The sequence below is a fragment of the Ursus americanus genome, chromosome 19 (assembly GCF_024610735.1).
Source record: "Ursus americanus isolate L20-20 chromosome 19, mUrsAme1.1.p, whole genome shotgun sequence".
NCBI classification, from domain to species: domain Eukaryota; kingdom Metazoa; phylum Chordata; class Mammalia; order Carnivora; family Ursidae; genus Ursus; species Ursus americanus.
Window position 1 is genome coordinate 35,478,438 of NC_142145.1, and position 18,276 is coordinate 35,496,713.

At 38.2% G+C, this 18,276-nt stretch overlaps 1 protein-coding gene across 2 annotated transcripts in view; it reads left to right on the plus strand.

Moving 5' to 3' along the window:
* The window catches only part of RPRD1A (regulation of nuclear pre-mRNA domain containing 1A), a 72,736-nt gene extending 67,971 nt beyond the window's left edge, over positions 1–4,765 (plus strand). The window contains exons 7-8 of one of the 2 annotated variants that reach the window (XM_045777837.2): positions 1,260–1,457; positions 3,977–4,765. In XM_045777837.2, coding sequence (XP_045633793.1) covers positions 1,260–1,409 — 150 coding nt within the window. In that variant the 3' untranslated portion in view covers positions 1,410–1,457; positions 3,977–4,765. Of the gene's footprint in view, positions 1–1,259 lie in introns of both variants that reach the window. The other variant, XM_045777836.2, reaches the window with a different exon arrangement.
* The last annotated feature ends 13,511 nt before the right edge of the window (positions 4,766–18,276 follow it).

Genomic DNA, 18,276 nt, shown 5'->3' on the forward strand with positions numbered 1-18,276 from the left:
AGAGTGAGGAGGGGTGCAGCAACCTGTGTTCATCTCAGCTTTCCCTTTCTGATTAGACCATCACCTCCTGAGCCAGGGGCAAGGGTTTTCAGTGCCCCAGTATTCTTGGCTTCCCACATCTAAGGTAGAGCCTCTGTTTCACCAATGGGGGCTGATTGAAGGGCCCCTGGGCCCTTAACTACACTATCCTGAGACAGCCTTAGCAACAGGTAGCTGATGCTGGGGGGTAGGATGACAAATGCTGATATCTTGTCCTTCTCAGGAAGAAAGCCCTCTGACTGGGAGCTGCGAGAGAGTGATCCTTGTGTTATTGCAGTGGTCTGAGAGGAGTCTGCCTTGCTGAGCTGGGAGGCGGGGGGAGGGAACATCTTGGTTTAGAGACCACAGACGCTTGCATTTCTTAATGGATTTTTCTGGACTGGATGTTTCTTCATATGTTCTTTGCTTTTAGGATCATTTCCAGAGGCTTTAAATGGTAGTATGGTTTTTAAAAATAGTTTTCACCAGGAAGTAGGCTCCCTGCTCAGCAGGGAGTCTGCTTCTCCCTCTGCCTGCCACTCTCCCTGCTTGTTCTCTCTTTTTCTCTCTCTCTCTCTCTGGCAAATGAATAAATACATAAACAATATTTCAAGATAGCTTTAAAAAACTGTAATGTAATATTATACAACTTGTTTCTATTGGAGACAAACTCAAAGGTACTGATAATGCTCCTGTGCTTTGTTGCCAACATTCACAATTGAAAATAATGGGTTTGTGAAAACAGATATATAATTTTTCTTATCCAAGGATGCCTGAAAATCTTACACGTTGAGGTTAAGTATATTAATATATTAGTCTTCTTTTCACAGATGTGTGACAACTGTTTAAGATTGTGGTTTCTTGGGGCACCTGGGTGGCTCAGTCAGTTAAGCATCTGACTCTTGATTTCAGCTCAGGTCATGATCTCAGGTTGTGAGATCGAGCCCCGAGTTGGGGTCCATGCTGGGCGTGGAACCTGCTTAAGATTCTCTTCCTCTGCCCCTCCCCGCCCCCTGCTTGGGCTCATACTCTCAAAAAAAGAAAAAGATTGTGGTTTTTCATAATAATAGAGTTTACCTTGCAGTATATTTCCGAAGTCCTCCTTTGATCCTAATGCTAACATTGTAATCATCCTTTTTTATTCAGCATTAACTGAGTGTAATACCAGATTTTATGCAGAGTATTAGCTAGATAGTTCTCTCAACTCCAAGAATGCTAATAAAAGTGGTTTGATGTTACAGGAATACAAGCGCAAGTTAGCCAGAGTTTCCCTGGTGCGCAAAGAACTCAGGTCCCGGATCCAGAGCCTGCCAGACTTATCCCGATTGCCCAATGTCACTGGAAGCCACATGCACCTGCCCTTTGCAGGAGACATCTACAGTGAAGATTGATGACCAGTCTCTTTCCAGGGCCCAGGACTTTGCAAGAAGTGGAGACAGGTTAGGTGGACAGTCCTGTAGCGTTATTTTTGTATATGGCTGAGAGGATGACTAACAAAAGAAGTGACAAGTAATTTATAAAATTGTTTAAAATGTTGGTTTGTTTACTATTTTATTGGTAAGTTAACATGACTTAGTTTAAACAAAGTGATGATCTCTGTGTATTAATAAGCTCACAAATAGTGATTATTTTCAAAAGATCCTTTTGTAAATTTTTTTGATCCAGGGCCTTGTGAGAAATTCCATGTTTCTATTTCTTCGTGTATTTTCAAATATTTTTCTTTATTTTCTTCAGTATCTAATCACTGTAAAGTATGTAATTCCTAAAGGGTGAGAACTAATCAAGAGTTGGTAGAGACTTTATTATGGTATAGTTAGGCCTTGATTGTAGAAGTGATTAAATGTTCCAACTTAATCTTCACCCTTCTCCCTGACCAAAATATCAGTTCTGTGCCTCTTAATGCCTTTGATTCCTTATTCCCTAGAGGTCAGTAATTTAATACTAAAGTAAGGGTCAGATTCAAGCTTAGAGAACTTTTCCACAATAGTACTGTAGGGGTTCCATTCCAGCTGCCAGTGTAGAATAAAAGGAGTGTTAAATAGGGACCCCCTTGATCAAACTGTTTAGAATTATTTGAGTAGGTTAATATGAAAATGCTTTAGAAATGTAAAATTTGACCTTCTACCAAGAGGACAACTTTGATTCTGGAGCTGATTGCTATTTTCAAATCAGTCTCCTTTTAACATAATCGATCCCTTTAACATAAAGCCATCTAGGGGATTAAAAGAAACATAAAATAATGATACTTTTATTATTCGCCTAGCCATTTAACTTTAAAAACAATAGTATTTTTAGCTCTAAAATCTCAACACAATATTCCTTGAAGTTCAGTAAAGTAGCCTGGAACATTTTTAATGTTTCCTTAAGGTTTTTGAATGACTGTATATTTGGAAATTAAGCAGTGCTACACTACAGGGTAGATCTGGCAAATGCTATATTTGTATATTTAGAATTACCAAAACAAATGTACTTTTACCTTTTATTTCTAACCCTGTGTGTTAGAGCAGTTGCATGCTCTCCTGCTTTCTTTTTAAATCACATTGTTAAGCTGTGGATTTGTACTCAATAATGACTTAGGATAAACATTATTTTCATTCATTACATATTAGACATTTTTCTTTGCCTTGTAAGCAGATTCAAACTAGATAGTCAATAAAACATCTTTTAAATCCCACAAGCCAATTATGTCTCACTAGTCTGAATGGCTTCACTCTTTTGTTCTCAATATTAGAAATTATAGTTAAAATGAATTTATATGTGAAGGAGAAGGCAGATATTTATTTTTAGTACCCAATAGCTCTGGAAACAGTGCTTTTAACGGTTTGAGCTCTCTCCAAAACATAGACACATATTAGTAGTCCCCATCCATATATGGCTTATAGTCCAAAGTCTTTAGTCAACTTTTAGGACTCTGGGCGGATTTTCTCACAGAAACAATAGAAGTTAAGTTCCCTGTAAACACTACCACAGAAAGCTCACCTGGGAACCTAATCCACTTAACCATGAATGTACTTAATTTGTAATGTGGTTGACAAATTACTAATAGATCCTGACCAGCATTTGTAACATCACTCTAAGGAAATGGTGTGCAGCAGCCAGACTCACACATTGGGGTGTCTGTCTGTCTAGTGTACCTCTGTCCCTAGGTGTAGGATATGTAAGAAGAAGATTCAGCATGGGGGTGGTGGGGTAACCAATGCACAATTATAAAAACCTAGTTATACCTGTTATAAAAGTATACCATCTAAGTTAGTTTTTCTTGTTAAAGTGAAAGCAAAAACGTGTATATTAATTTATTTTCAACGTCTTGATCTTATTTATGATCTGCTAAAGTGGTGATTTACCCATTCAAAATATATTTTTTTCCATTTAAAGCTAATTTATAAACTATGTACTCCTGGGAAGATTTGAATTATTAGAAGTTTGTTGAAATATTTTCACCATTTAAGACAGACTTCTGACTTAGATACTGATTTTAATGCCAGTATCTGTTCTAAATATTTATGATAAAAATGCATTATTTTTTTAAAGAGCTTGATGCGATTTGTGATAAATGATAGTACTCAACCTGAATCCTACCCCCAGTCCCACCCTTTGACCAATCCTCCACAAACCTTTAGCTGTTGATTAATTCACTAACTGTAAACACAAATAATATGGTCTGGTTTAGAAGTTATCTTTTCAGCCTTATGATAGTTAACATGGTAAGCCTTAGCAGCAAATAGTCTTCCTTTCTAAAAGGTAGACTTAGATTTTCTCAAGAAATGGGGTAAGATGGGGTACTATAATACCAAACTCTAAATCATGAGCATTTTCTCCACTGTGTATGTACATGAGGCAAATCATGCGTCTTTGAGTGCGGTCTGGCCTGGCCCCTCAAGAGAAAAGCATGTCACCACACTTGCAGTAGGGGTGCTGTGGTTTGAATGGATACCATCACTCTTTTCTCCACAAACAGTGCAGAGAGCTGTCTGGAGTGGCAATTTGAACAGATCCCCTGGCGTTCCCTCTGCTCCTTCCATCACTACAGTAAGTAAAAGAACCACCTGGGGGAACCCGGGAGTCTGAGAAAATCAGCTGTGCTCAATAGCCAAACTCCCCCTCTAGGAAAACCAGTCCAGATGCAGCTATTGTGGTACCTCTTCTCACTTGCACTCTGAATCAGGGTTTTTCTATAAGAATTTCTTCAGAATCAGCAAAAGGTGGGATGACCTGGTTATCTCGATTTGCAAAATTAAAAGAACAAAACTAGGTTGTCAGTTGTCACTGTAGATGAGCAGATCGTCTATTAAAGTATAGTTACTGTGAACCGGCTCTGAGAAACCTTTAGAAAGAAAAAACTCAAAAGTACAAATTAGTTGGGAAAGTTAGAATGCCCTTTCTGAATTTTCCATTCTGAAAATTTGTATTATATGAAATAACGTAAAGCTACAAAACTGCTTTGTATTCTATTAAGAAATAGCTCCTAAAGATGTAGTCTTGTTTCATAGTTGTTGCACTATATCAAAGCTTTTTAAAGTGTAAACCCAGTTCTTCTCTGTATAGAAAGGGAGCGTTGTGTTACTGAATTTATTTATACAGAGCATTTGTTGCCGTCTGTAATTCCAGCCATCCGCACACAAGTCTGTTCTGAGGTGGCAATAGCACATGGGAAGATGAAGTTTCCCTGTTTATTTACCCGTTTTTTTTGGCTGTATCTGATGACAATATAAGATGTTCTTAATAAAGTTTTATGTTGTTTTTGAAATGTGTAGATGATTTCAGTGAATCTGATTAATTGAATGTGCGGTGGGAGGGGAGAGATTAATGGACTGGGAAGGAAGCAGAGTACTGAAGTATTCAGTGACTTTATGGTGCAGAAACTTGGAGGAGATTCCTTTGGCTCGGCCAGTGGTTCCCAAACTTAAGCGAACGTCAGAATCACCTGTAGGGCGATTAAACTACAGATCACTGGGCCCCGCTCCCAGAGCTTCTGGGGTAAGGCCTGATAGTTTAGATTTTTAACAATCTGATGCTGATGGCCACTGAGTTGAGGGACCACATTTTTGACAACCACAACTCTAGACCAACTTCGAAGTCCATGATGTGCTTCACAATTTGTAATTCCAGGTAATGAGATAATAAAGTATGGGTTTTACAGCTCATTCTTCAGCAAGTTCCTTATGGGGAGAGAACAGGATCACCTCTTCTTTTGTGACCTGCACAGTAATGCCGAAGTGCTTTTGAGTGGACAGATTCATTTGGTACTTCGCGCTTCTGGAGCACAGGCCCTCACCACATCTTGAATTTAAAGCAGAATTGGGGAATACTAAAAATCTGTGGGAATCTCTAGCGCAGTGTTTGTCAAACTTCTTTGATAAGACTCACTTGGGACATTTTCAGAAAGGGCACCTACCTACTAAATCAGAATTTTCTGTGATTCTTATCGTCTAGAAAGTCGAGGAAATGTCGTCCTCTGACCACTGCTCCTGGGTCTCCTCTGTTCCTGGAAGTCCTGTGGTCACTTTATCTGAATCTAGGTGTTAACCATTCATTCCCACTCCAGTTTTCCCCTTTGCAGTAGCAGGTTTTACATAGTGGAACCTATATCCAAAGATGCTGTTTCAGAAGATTTGGGATCTAGAAGTCTGCATTTTAAGCAAGGTACCCAGATGATTTTGATGCGCTTTGAGAAAAGACTGCACTTTGAGAAACGGTGCCCTACAAAGCAAATTATAGTCTGTACTGTACAATAATGGTAGTTCACACACATATGTTGCTTACCTGTGCACGAGAAACTGTTCTAAGCACTTCATATATCCTTTGTAATAGATACTCTGATTATCCACTTCTACAGATGAGGAAACTAGGACACAGTGTAAATTCTTTGTGACCCTGAACAGGTCACATGGTGAAGCTGGGCTTCAGATCCAGTTCCAAGTTCGGCCCTGAGCCTGGGCTTCTTAACCACTACACTGATGATGCCCGTTACACTGATACATTCTGTAAGCAGCTCCATGATTACCAAATTCATATTTTGGATCACATATCAAGTTATAGTGAAATTATAATATTGTGCAAGTATGCAAGTTAAAAACCAGCACTGCTGGAGGGGGCTTGTCAAAGGATGTTACACCCGGGTTTGTTTTTGCTTTTACTGAGGTAAAATACATGTAACAACAACAACAACAACAATAACAACAACAACAAAACACATGTAACAAAAAAATTACCATTTTTAAGTGTACTCTGGCATTAAGTACATTGATGATTAGCATTGGTGTGCAATCATCACCAGCATGAATCTTCAGATTTTTTCATCTTCCCCAATGGAAACGCTACCCATTAAACAATAACTGCCTATTCCCCAGCCCCTTGCAACTGCCATTCTGCTTTCTGTCTCTGTGAATTTGACTTCTCTAGGTACCTCATATAAGTGGGATTAGAAATATTTGTCCTTTTGTGACTGGCTTCTTTCACTTAGCATGGTGGCTTCTAGGTTCATCCATGTTGTAGCATGTGTCCTTTTTAGGACTGAATAGTATCCCATTGTATGGATATGCCACATTTTGTTTATCCATTTGTCTGTTGATGGATACTTGGATTGCTTCCACATTTTGTTGTGAATAATACTGCAGTGAACATGGGTGTACCAACATCTGTGCAAGTTTCTGCTTTGATTTCCATTTGTTTTTTTCAGAGCAGTACTTACATTCACACAAAGTAGAGTTAGAATGAACTATTGATAAGGGTATTCTAGACAGTAAATGTCAAACCTTTTGAGATATACAGAGATTATTCAACTGCATGTCTTCTCTCAATCTAGTGGGAATGAAATACAGTGACAACTTTTAGAATTGCCCAAAGCTTACTTTCATTTTGAAACTAGCATATTTTTTCTAAGTTAGGGGTTCCATAGGCCAGCAGTATTAGCCTTAGCTGAGAACTTGTTAGCAGTGTAAATTCTGGGGCTCCAGGTCTATTGAATCAGAAAAATCAGGATGGGAACCAGTGATATATCTTTTTAACAAGCCCTCTAGGTAATTCCGACCCACACTCAGGTTCCAGATTTGCTTTGTGCATCACAGGTCCAGGCATCCAACACTTTACCTCAAAGAGATTTCTTCTCCTGTATGAGAAGCCGTTAGAGGGAGTGAGGATTTGCTCCAACAAAAGCAACTGTTAAAAATACTGTGCTTTCTTGACAAGCCAAGAAATGCTTTTCATCTGTCTTCTTCCAAGTCTTAATGAACCCCACTCTCCACCCTGGCAAATTCTTCCATATTTCCTTATTTCATTTCTCTGTCCAGCGCATGTCTTGCAATTCTTCAGAGGTGGGTAGAGTGAAGGAGAAACTGAAATGCAGTCTGGGGTCTGGCCATCATCTACCCGATATAAAAGACTCACTAGCCCATGGTGTAGTTAAACCACCACAGGTTTAGCCATTTTTGTTGCTGAAATCCCTGTGATTTTATTTCCAACTATTCAATGATATCAAAAATGGAAACTATTTTTAGTGCCTTTGTGGTAAAGATAATAATTATCTTAATAATTATTGACTTAAAGTGGAATGTGAAATGAGTTTTAGAATTATACATTTCACATTTGAATTCCATGCACCATGGAAAAGGTACAAAACTGAAATTTTGAATTTAAGTGAAATTGTTATTTAGAGCCATTAGCTAATTCGGATATTCTAGAAAAATTAAGTTGTACTGGTATTGTTTGGTTAAGTTTATCATCTTTTTAAAGCCGTATTTCTTTGTTCAGGAAAAAGTTTCATTTTACTTGTGGAAATACACATCAGATGAGAGATTTTAAGAGGTTTTAAATCATGCATTAATAGTAGTATTTATTGTCTCCTTTTTCCAGCTCTTGATATTTAAATTATAAAGTCTTGTATTTTTATGGGCCAAGTTAATAGAGCACTAGTGATGCTGTTTGAACTCTTCTTAAAATCTCTTTGCGGAATCCAGTTATATAACTGCCCTAAGGTGGGAAGTGATGCCTTGGTTATATACTGCAGCTGGAGTGTGCTTAATGGAGGGAAATTAAACTGTTTTCATTCTTCTTTTTGAGCTGGTATTTGAGCTATGTAGGATCTTGGGTGAGCTTCATGTTCAGTTCCTTTTCCTAGCTAGCTGGTAGCACTAAATATTCTATCCTGAGGCAAATGGCATTATTAGGGCTTAACACTCTCCCTGTTTGGACTAGTCTCCATGTCTTGGCTAGCGTGATGAAGAAAGATCTAGTTCCTTTATCCTTGGTTTCTTGCTTTTATATCCATTGATGGACAGAATAGTTACGGTTGTGGTGAAATTTTACATCAGTCGCATAAAGCTCTTTTTTCCAGTTGCGTGTAATATTTCCCACCAGGAACCAATAAAAAGCTAACTGCTAATGATTGAGCTTATTGACTGAAAAAGTGTAATTTTTTCTTATGGCATAGACTTTTTTGTTGTTTTTTTTTAAGGCTAATATCTCTTTCAAAGCATGTGACTTGAAAATAATATTTAAACAGAAAACCCGTCTTTTTTTTTTAAGATTTTATTTATTTGAGAGAGAGAGAGAGAGAAAGAAAGAGAGAAACAGAGCATAAACAGGGGGAGGAGGGGGAGGGAGAATCAGACTACCCGCTGAGCAGAGAGCCAGACTGGGGGCTTGATCCTGATCAGGACCTGAGCTGAAGAACACACCCAACTGAGCCACCCAGATGTCCCAAACCTATCTTTTTAAACAAAAAGTGTTTTTGGTGTGAATTTTTTAGAAGTTCTATATTATTTAAATGAGTCTAAAAATCCTCATAGTTATACAGTGAAACAGCTGCTAATTAAAATAACCCAGGGCGGGGCGTCTGGGTTCCTCAGTTGGTTAAGCGTCTGCCTTCAGCTCAGGTCATTATCCCAGGGTCCTGGAATTGAGCCCCACGTCGGGCTCCCTGCTCAGCGGGGAGCCCGCTTCTCCCTCTCCCTCTACCTGCTGCTCCCCCTACTTGTGCTCTCTTTCTGTCCAATAAATAATAAACCTTTAAAAAGTATAAAATAACCCAGGGCAGGGCTCAGTCAGTTAAGCGTCTGACTCTTGATTTTGGCTCAGGTCATGATCTCAGGGTCGTGGGATCGAGCCCTGGATCAGTCTCCATCCTCAGCACAGAGTCTGCTCCAGATTCTTTCTCTCCCTCTCCTCTGCTCCTTCCCCTGCTTGTGTGCATGCGCGCTCTCTCTCTCTTAAATAAAATCTTTAAAATAATCCAGGGCAATAAGTATACAATGTTATTTTCAGATGTTACTTAGTCGTAGTAATATATGAAATAAAATATCCACTAGATGTATTTCTGGCAGCTTAATAATTACCTTTGAATACTCTAATGAGATTAGATACAATGAGGAGATTTACTAAGTGCTTGTTTGCTGTCATTTTACAAATTCTAAGTAGTTACTTTTATTATATAAAATTAGTGCCAGCATAAGCATCATTTGGTTAAAATATTCCTGTTTCATGTTTACTTTCAACTTTGATTTGGTTTCTGTTTTTGTTACATTAGTCAGTGCATCATATGGATATGATAGCATTCTGTTGCATCATATGGATATGATAGCATCCTGTAGGCACTTTAAAACTCTTCATTAGAAACCTCATTTGTTATTAAACTGCAGCGTTAAGAATGTATAGACTTGTTTCGTTGTATGCTACTTAATGAAATGGTAATTTGTATTTTCTCTAAGAATGCTTCTGCACAATGTACTTTTGTTTCCTAAAGGATAAAACTGAAACCTGATTTCAATAATTGTTCCCAGAGATCAGCAGATTAAAAAAATAAGTAGTCTTACTCTCTAGAAAGATATACCAGCTAAGGTAGTCAATAAGAACTAACAAACTTTAGTTATAAACTCAAAATTGTATCATCAGGTGCTTCCGATCCTTGAATAGTTTATCGAAGAACTCTGCAAGTTTTCATTTTGTTTGAATCATGCCACCTTTTTTTTAGAGCAAGAACGACACATATATGTCATACATGCCCTTTATCCCATTGGTTTCTCTGTCTCTGGCTTATGGCATATGTCTCTGTGAAGCCTCATCAAAATCAAAGCTTCGTGCAGCCATCACCTGTTGACTAGGGTTGAAACAGGAATTGAAATACATTTCTTTGATATCTGTCTAGGGGAAAAGTTGGATGTTTCTTCGGTTTCAAGAATGGTGCCACCATTCTGAACTTGAACTGTAGTAACCAGTAAGAGGAATAAGTTCTCAGAGTTTGTAGTTTCCCAAGAATACCTAGTCCAGAACTCTTCCTCAGCTTATCAAGATTTTATGGACCTAAATTGTCAGAAGCCCAATTAATATAGCCAAATAAATACCCCTTTTCCATTTAATAAAGCAAATACAGTTTCTGTGGTTTTTGAATGAATGCGTTGTTTAATATGCATTGTTTAATACATACCAGAAGCTGAGAGAATTGAAACATGAGGATACAGCTTTGCCCTGTAGAACTCAGAATCTAATGTGGGAGAGAGAGACACTGACTGTAATATCATAAGTTCTACACAATGGTATGAAAAAATGTTACCAAAAAGATGAAAGGCATTTGAACTCATCTCTTAAGGTTGATCAACTGACCATGGGTCGAAAAAATAATGAAAAGATTTTAAAAAATATGTTCTTTACCTGTGTCTCAACAATACTGATGAATTAAATGAAAAATTAATGGAATAGTATATATCAACATACTTTTAGCTCAATGGAAATCTGAAGGCATTAATCTTACTCATGTTGAATAACATGGCTAAGTTTAGAGTAGTTCTTTTGGATAGAAGGGTAAGGTTTTAAAGAACAATGTAGTTGCCTGATTTCAATCATGTGCTGTTTGGGTTAAATAACAGAAGCTGTCTTTAATGGGGCGCCTGGGTGGCACAGCGGTTAAGCGTCTGCCTTCGGCTCAGGGCGTGATCCCGGCATTATGGGATTGAGCCCTACATCAGGCTCTTCTGCTATAAGCCTGCTTCTTCCTCTCCCACTCCCCCTGCTTGTGTTCCCTCTCTCGCTGGCTGTCTCTATCTCTGTCGAATAAATAAATAAAATCTTAAAAAAAAAAAAAAAAGCAGTCTTTAAAATTGTTCCCTTTGTTCTTAACTCCCACCCCCAAGCCACAGCTGCGTACTTATTTTTCTCTGCTCTGTAGATAAAAAGGTGATAGTTTTTTATTCTGTTCATGTAGTATGAAATGCTATGATGGCTAGAACATGGCTCCATATCTAAAATCAATTGTAATAATTGTTATAGTATGAACCAGTAAAATAAAGACCCCCTTGCACATGAAAATGAAACATGATGGGCAGTCTAACTTCTTTCATTATACTTGTTGCCATGACTGGGATTGACTGTATTTGACAAAGGGACAGTGGGACAGACTGACTGTCTTAACTGTAGACCAAGGACCATGCCACTTGTTCTCACTGCTAAAACGACTAGCTTTACTTTCGGTTGGACACAACATCTAAGTTTGTCTGACCACATAATTTGAGGAATGCCATTTCTGACTGTAAAGTAGCTGAAGCAACAGCCAGAACTGTGTACTAGCTAAAGTAAAATATTTGAATTCTCCTTGAGGGAGCATCTCTTACCCGGCTTTGACTGTGTCTCTCAGACTTGGACCTTATTATAAAGACTTGAGTGAGGGTTCTGTTTACAGTTTAACCCAAGGACTGTCTAGGTGGAATGTATTCTCCTGCTTTTATTGAAGTTAATACTGCCTATGTGAGCCCGAAGGCTCACGTATTAATTGAGGTTATTGAATTCCCCCAGGTAAAACTAAGGCTGGCTGGTCTGAGTGTTTCTCTCATGAATTTAAGTACTATAGTTTTCAAGGAAATGCTTAGAATATTAACATATTTGGTTCACATATATTGACTGATTAGAAAGTTTATAAATTTTTTAGAATTGGTATGCCTGCAATATTTTAAACATTCTCTCTAATGAGGACTTTTATCCTAGACAAGAGAGTGCATTTTAGAGGTACCCTGGAAGCTCGTGGGAATAGTGAAGTTCTTATTGACTGGACGTGAGGAAACAACACAGCGCTTACCAGAATCTTAGCAGAGGAGTATGCTCCCTGCAAAATCCAGAAGTCCAAGTGAGAGTTTTAAACAGAAGCTTGAAGGTAGCCATACTGCTACCCAACTACTCCTTTATATTCCAATTGTCCAAAAGTCAGGTATTTGATCAGCCCAAAGGCAGAAGTTTAAACACATATTTAAAATTCGGAAACTTTGCTTGTGTTGACTTGGGAATGCAACATAAAACTGAATTTTAAAAAGATAAAAACTGTCACTAGTAAAAAAATAAGCCTGCTTTTGGCCACAAAATTTAGAAATTAAAAGACAATTTTAGACCTAACCTAAAAAAACTTCTATTTATCTCTTCTTGTTAGTCATATACAATTATATTTAAATACCAGATATCTCAGTTGGTGTTTTCCTGAGGGTATATGAAAAAAGTAGCTGGTACTATAGTTAGTTAATACTAACAGGGAGAATTTAGATCTATCCCTGTAAATGTAATTCTACGATATTGAAACAAAAACCCAAAACATAGATACTTAACACCACTATCTAATCTTTACATGAGTTGTGTGTGATCTTTTCCTAAGTTCAGAATAAAACGATGAAATAACTAATCTGAAACCAGTATGATTTAATGATAGGTCTAAAGATTTTATATTTCTAAAAGTTGAGGATTTAAAGACATTTTTTAAATACTGTAAATTATATGTACATTTGACCTGTGTGTGTGTGTAATTGTATACTAAAGTTAGTAAAAAAATGTTCTCTAAAAAGCTAATTGGTCTGAAAAGATAAATTTAAAATATTTCATATCAATACAAAAGGGCTTAACAAGATTGAAATGAATATTTAAAAAACTGTATACTTTAAACACTTGTACCACTGCGTTCTCTTTTGTCTGTTAACTTTAATGACAATTGATAATTGTACCCAAGATTTAAAACTAACATTTTGGGATGCCGAATTTATGAAAGAATATGTTAATTCCAAAAGTGTTGCTACAGTTTCTGTCTTTGAGAAAAGTAAAAGGTGATTTGGAATTATTCCAGAGGAACTTGGGTATAAAAATTTTGCACTTACCACTATGGATTGAGCCACTGCAAGAAGACATAACTGAAGCTGGAATGACCCCTTGTGCATAACTTTGGAGACCGAACCACTTGGATTTTCTGCATTTCATGAAGTGAATTCATAGGACAGGTTTCCCTTAATCTCCAGTACTCAAATGCTACCTCAAGGAATCAGTTGCCAAAGCTGTCAATTGTTAGAACACCAAACCGCCTTGAATTGAATATGAACTTAAACAATTAGACTGAAGATATATTAAGACAAGTTTTGATACTGTTAAAGAAAAAAATTATTGTAACACTTGTCAAAAGGGTAAGAAAGACTTTTTATTCAGGACTTTTGTGATATGTATCAAGACTATCGCAATAGGGGAGAGAGATGGGGCTCAACTCTGAAGATGTCAGACAGCTCGGGATTTATAGCCAAGGAACAGAGTGAGGGGAACAATGGGGTGGGAGATTACTAAGAGGAGACATCAAAGGTGAGGGGATTCTTGCTGAAGGCAGGCCAGATGATCAGATGTCAAGGGTGGGGGAATTCTCCCTCAACTGACCTAGCAGGATTCTTGCTAAATCTGGGTTAGGCAGGTAGAAGACAGAGCCCAAGGATGACACCTAGTCAAAAATAGGGCTCAGTAAAGTTTGGTCAAGAAGAGAGTCTTTGTCAGTATAATCACAACAGTTTTTTTACAAATGCTTTCAAAGGACAACCACCCAGGGGAATGCTAGATCTTATTCTTCTAGTGTTGTTTTTTTTTGTTTGTGTTTGTTTTTGTTTTTTACTGGTGTTGATATTCATAATTTTATAGATTTTTTTTTAGATCAATTATGATAGTAGGACAAATTGCTTGAGCACTTTCAATATGCCATCTACTCTTCTGGGTGTTTTTAACGTACCACCTCATTGAGTCCTCACAGCATCCTTATCAGGTAAGTACTGTTATTATTCTTACTTTACATGGAAAGAAACAGACTCTTGGAAATTAAGAATGCCAAAGATTACACAGTTAATTAAATGTCATAGACTACCACAAAGGCTACAGTCTTAACCAGTAGGCTGTACTACCTCCCAAACAAGTCATTTTTTTATCAGAATTAAGAATAATTAAAGGAATAATTGTATGGCTCATCACATTATAAAGGATACTGTCATTTGGTTGAAGGGTTAAAACATTCAAGTAGGCATTTGGTAATGTGAGAGGTAAATTTTAAATATGAGAACTCAGGATTTTTAAGAATTCATCTTTTCGAGCTCTCACTTTCTAGGAGTCTGGTAGCAGCACCATTACTATCCTTCGGTAAAAGTATCCACAACATCCTGTTTCTGGCATCACTACTTTCTGTTCGAAACTAGCAGGGTTTCTTGGAGAGTGGATACTTCCATGTCTTAGGCCTGAGAGAATGACGATGGTCCTGGAACTTTTTTTGCAAGAAAGCAAGGAGAATGCTTTCAAAGTTCTCATAGGGTTACAAGAATAAAGCCAGCTTAAAGGGGGCTCTCACTGGCCAAGACAGAACAATTTAATCATCCAAATAGAAAATAAAAATTATGTGGGGCACCTAGGTGGCTCAATTGGTTAAGCAGCCAACTCTTGATTTTGGCTCAGGTCATGATCTTAGGGTCCTGGGATTGAGTCTCAGGCTGGGCTCCGCACTCAGTGGGAAGCCTACTTGATGATTCTCTCTCTCCCTCTGCCTCTGCCCCATCTCTGCTCGCATTCTCTCTCTCAAATAAATCTTCAAAGAAATAAAAGAAAAATTGCACTTAATTAAAGCTAGTAGCCTCTGGAAAAATTGTCTCCATAATGGCTTTTAAAAGAAAAATTGGTATTTTCTTTTCAAATAACTAGTATTATTTTACAAATTTATTTTTATTTATAAAAATTCCTGTTTATATTTAATTGTAAATTTAGTCCCAGGATAGAGAGAAGCGTGTTGAACACTTTCTACCTGAATTATACCCTGGGGTTGCAGCACCCCCAGAGTTCGGACTGGGAGGCACACAGGCACAAGTCTCACCAGACCTCTGTGTGAGAAGACTGTGCAGGCAGGAAGGGTGCCTTACAAGTCCAGTTGAGGCATCCAACCCGGGCTTGTGGTCCAAGCTTTGAGCATTTCTCTGTGGGTGTTACACATCAATAAATGGTTTACTGAAAGAAGAAAAAGTGTGGAGGGGAAGGATCCAGAAGAGGAAGAAGCTGAAGATGAAGGAAAAGGCAGAACTATTCCAATGACTGGAGTCAGAGCAGGGGTGGCATCCAGGCTAGATGGGCAGACTGGCCTGTTGGGTAGGAGGAAGGCTGGCTCTTCTGGAGAGAGAAGCAAGAGAGGCACCGGTGAGAAAATGAGAGAACTCAGCTTTGAAGTAGAGTGGCGCCTCAAGTGTGTAATTGCATTTGAAGTCCCAGTTAATTCACTGGGACTGTCCTTCTGTCCCTCTCAGGGGTGAGCCACCTACGAATATTACTCAGAGTTCTAAAATCTGAGTAGTGGTCACATTAAAATTCACCATTGTGCTTTCTGCAGTTAAGGTCCAAGGGGCTGTGCTGAGGGAGAGAACAATGGCCTACAGATTGTCATCAACTATGTGACCCCAAAGTTCTTTGTGATGCAGATGAGGCCATCATTAGGTCTATGCTCTCGCCCCTTTCCCACCCTGTCTTGATTAGGTTTTCTTCCTCAGCATTCTGCCCAGCCCATCCCTCTCTGGATGGTGAGGGCCTCTTTTTCATCCTCATAATGGCAGCCTTTAGCATGGGGTTGCTGCAGTCCCCAGGGTCAGTGGTGCTCTCTGGTCACATGTTCTAGGCTCCTTATCCCATGACTGGACAAACAGCCCAGAGCTAACTGGAGCTGTCTTTAGGAAGCACTGCAGTAGATACATCAGTGTATGAACAAGCCGTATGGCAATGGGACGGACGTCCAGGAGTTAGAGCTGTACGAAGCCTGAGCTGTACAAAGCACGTTTGCTGCTTCTCTTTACGAGACTATCATTTTCATTTAATCCTAAGTATCTACACTGTAATCTGTTTAGGAAATGTTTCATTTTCATTTTTTTAAGAACAGCTTTACTGAGATAAAATTTACATACCACAAAATTCACCCTTTTAATTGTAGACTTTAGTGGTTTTTAGTATTCAGAGTTATGTGGCCGTTGCTAATTCCAGAACATTTTCATCATCCTAAAGAAACTCCATACTCATTAGCAGTTATTCCTTGTTCCCCCCCCAGCCTCAGGCAGCCACTAATCTATGTATTTTCCTATTCTGAGCATTCCTTATAAATTGAATCATACATTATGTGGACTTTTGTGTCTACTTTCTTTCAACATATTTTCAAGGTTCATCCATGTTCTAGCATGTTTCAGTAATTCACTCTTATGGCTGAATGATATTCCACTGTATGGATATATCACATTTTATGTATCCATTTGTAGTTAGGTTGACATTTGGGTTGTTTCCACTTTTTGGCCATTACAAATAATGTTGCTATGAATATGTATATACAAGATTTTGTTTTCAGTTCTGTTGGGTATGTAACTAGGTGTGGTATTGTGTGTCATATGGTAATTTATGCTCATCTTCTTGAGGAAGTGCCAAATTCTTACAACATGGTTGCACAAATTTTACAATCCCAGAAGCAATGTGTGAGTGCCAATTTCACCACATTTTCATCAACACTTGTTACTCTTTGTGATTTTAACCATCCTAGGGGGTATGAAGTGGTAGCTCACTGTTTTGATTTGCATTTCACTAATGACTAATGTTAGATGTAAGATGTTGTGCATCTTTTCATGTGCTTGTTGGCCATTTGTTTCTTCAGGGAAGTGTCTGCACAGAATCTTTGTCCGTGTTTTGTCTTTTTATTATTGAATTTAAAGTTTTTTATAATTCTGGATATAGGCCTCTTAAGAGATACATGATTTGCCAACATTTTCTCCCATTCAGTGGGTTATCTCTTCATTTTCTTGATGCTGTCCTCATTTTAAACACACGTTTTTAATTTTGAAGTCCAATTTATCTATTTTTTCTTTTGTTGCTTTTGATTTTGGTGTCATAGCTAAGAAACCATTGCTTAATCCAAGGTTATGAAGACTTAGTTCTAGGTTTTCTTCTGAGTTTTATGTCCACAGCATTAATATTCTCTTTAAAGATGACCAAAGACCCTTCTGCCAAACAGAAGAGAAAGTCAAGAATCCATAGTATTTTTCATTTGCGACTGAGTTAATGTGAACAACTTCCCACCTAGAAGTTCCTGCTTTTACTACTTCTTATCCATTTCCCAGTCAGGTAGCTTAAAGGACCTGTGTTCTAAACCTGGTCTGTAACAAGTGGGCTAATGAATTCAAATGTAAATGTAGGGGCTTAGGGATATTTGCCGTGCTTGTGCTATGTGCTGGGCCACAGCAAATGAGAATCATGCAGGCTGGCAAAGAGCTCACAAGCAGTTGGGGACACAATCAGAATCAGGAAATGATAGGGCCACCAGCACTTTGATAAAAGAGTGGCCCTTCATAATGTGGTGGGGTTGGAGTGGAGGGCAGTCTGCAAAACCATGCAAAGGCCCCAAACTGGCAAGAAAATGCTATGTCCTAAGAACTATAAAGAGGTCACTATGGGTGATAAGCAAACAAGAGCAGATAACTCCAGTGAGAAGTTAGCGAGAAAGGTAAAGTGCCATGACCAAAGTATTGTATTAGATGCCCTGGACACAAAGGGAAGGCCCAGCTCCCTCAGCCTGTGGCTCAAAGGCTAAAGAAGTTCAGAAGGATGACTCTTGCCATCCCTCTCTGATGCTGGCACTATTAGTATAATTTCACTTCATGTAACTACAAGACCAACTTGTTAATAACCTTGGACTTTCAAAGTTTGCCAGGCCCTAATAGAAGTTTAAGTTTAAATTTTTAAACAGCAGAGAGAGCTTGGAAACAGATTATAGTTTAAAGTATCTAAATTACTTATTTAAGGAACTTTTAAAAGACAGGTTGACTACAACCCTAGCCTATCATTTTAGTATATCTGTGTTCCAGAGAAGATTTAACATAGCTAAACTGTTAATATGTTGTATTCTGCTCTAAATTTTAAGACCTAGAAATAAGTCTTCACCAGAGCAAATGAAATGCCACTTGAGATAAAATATTGCTAGGAACAATA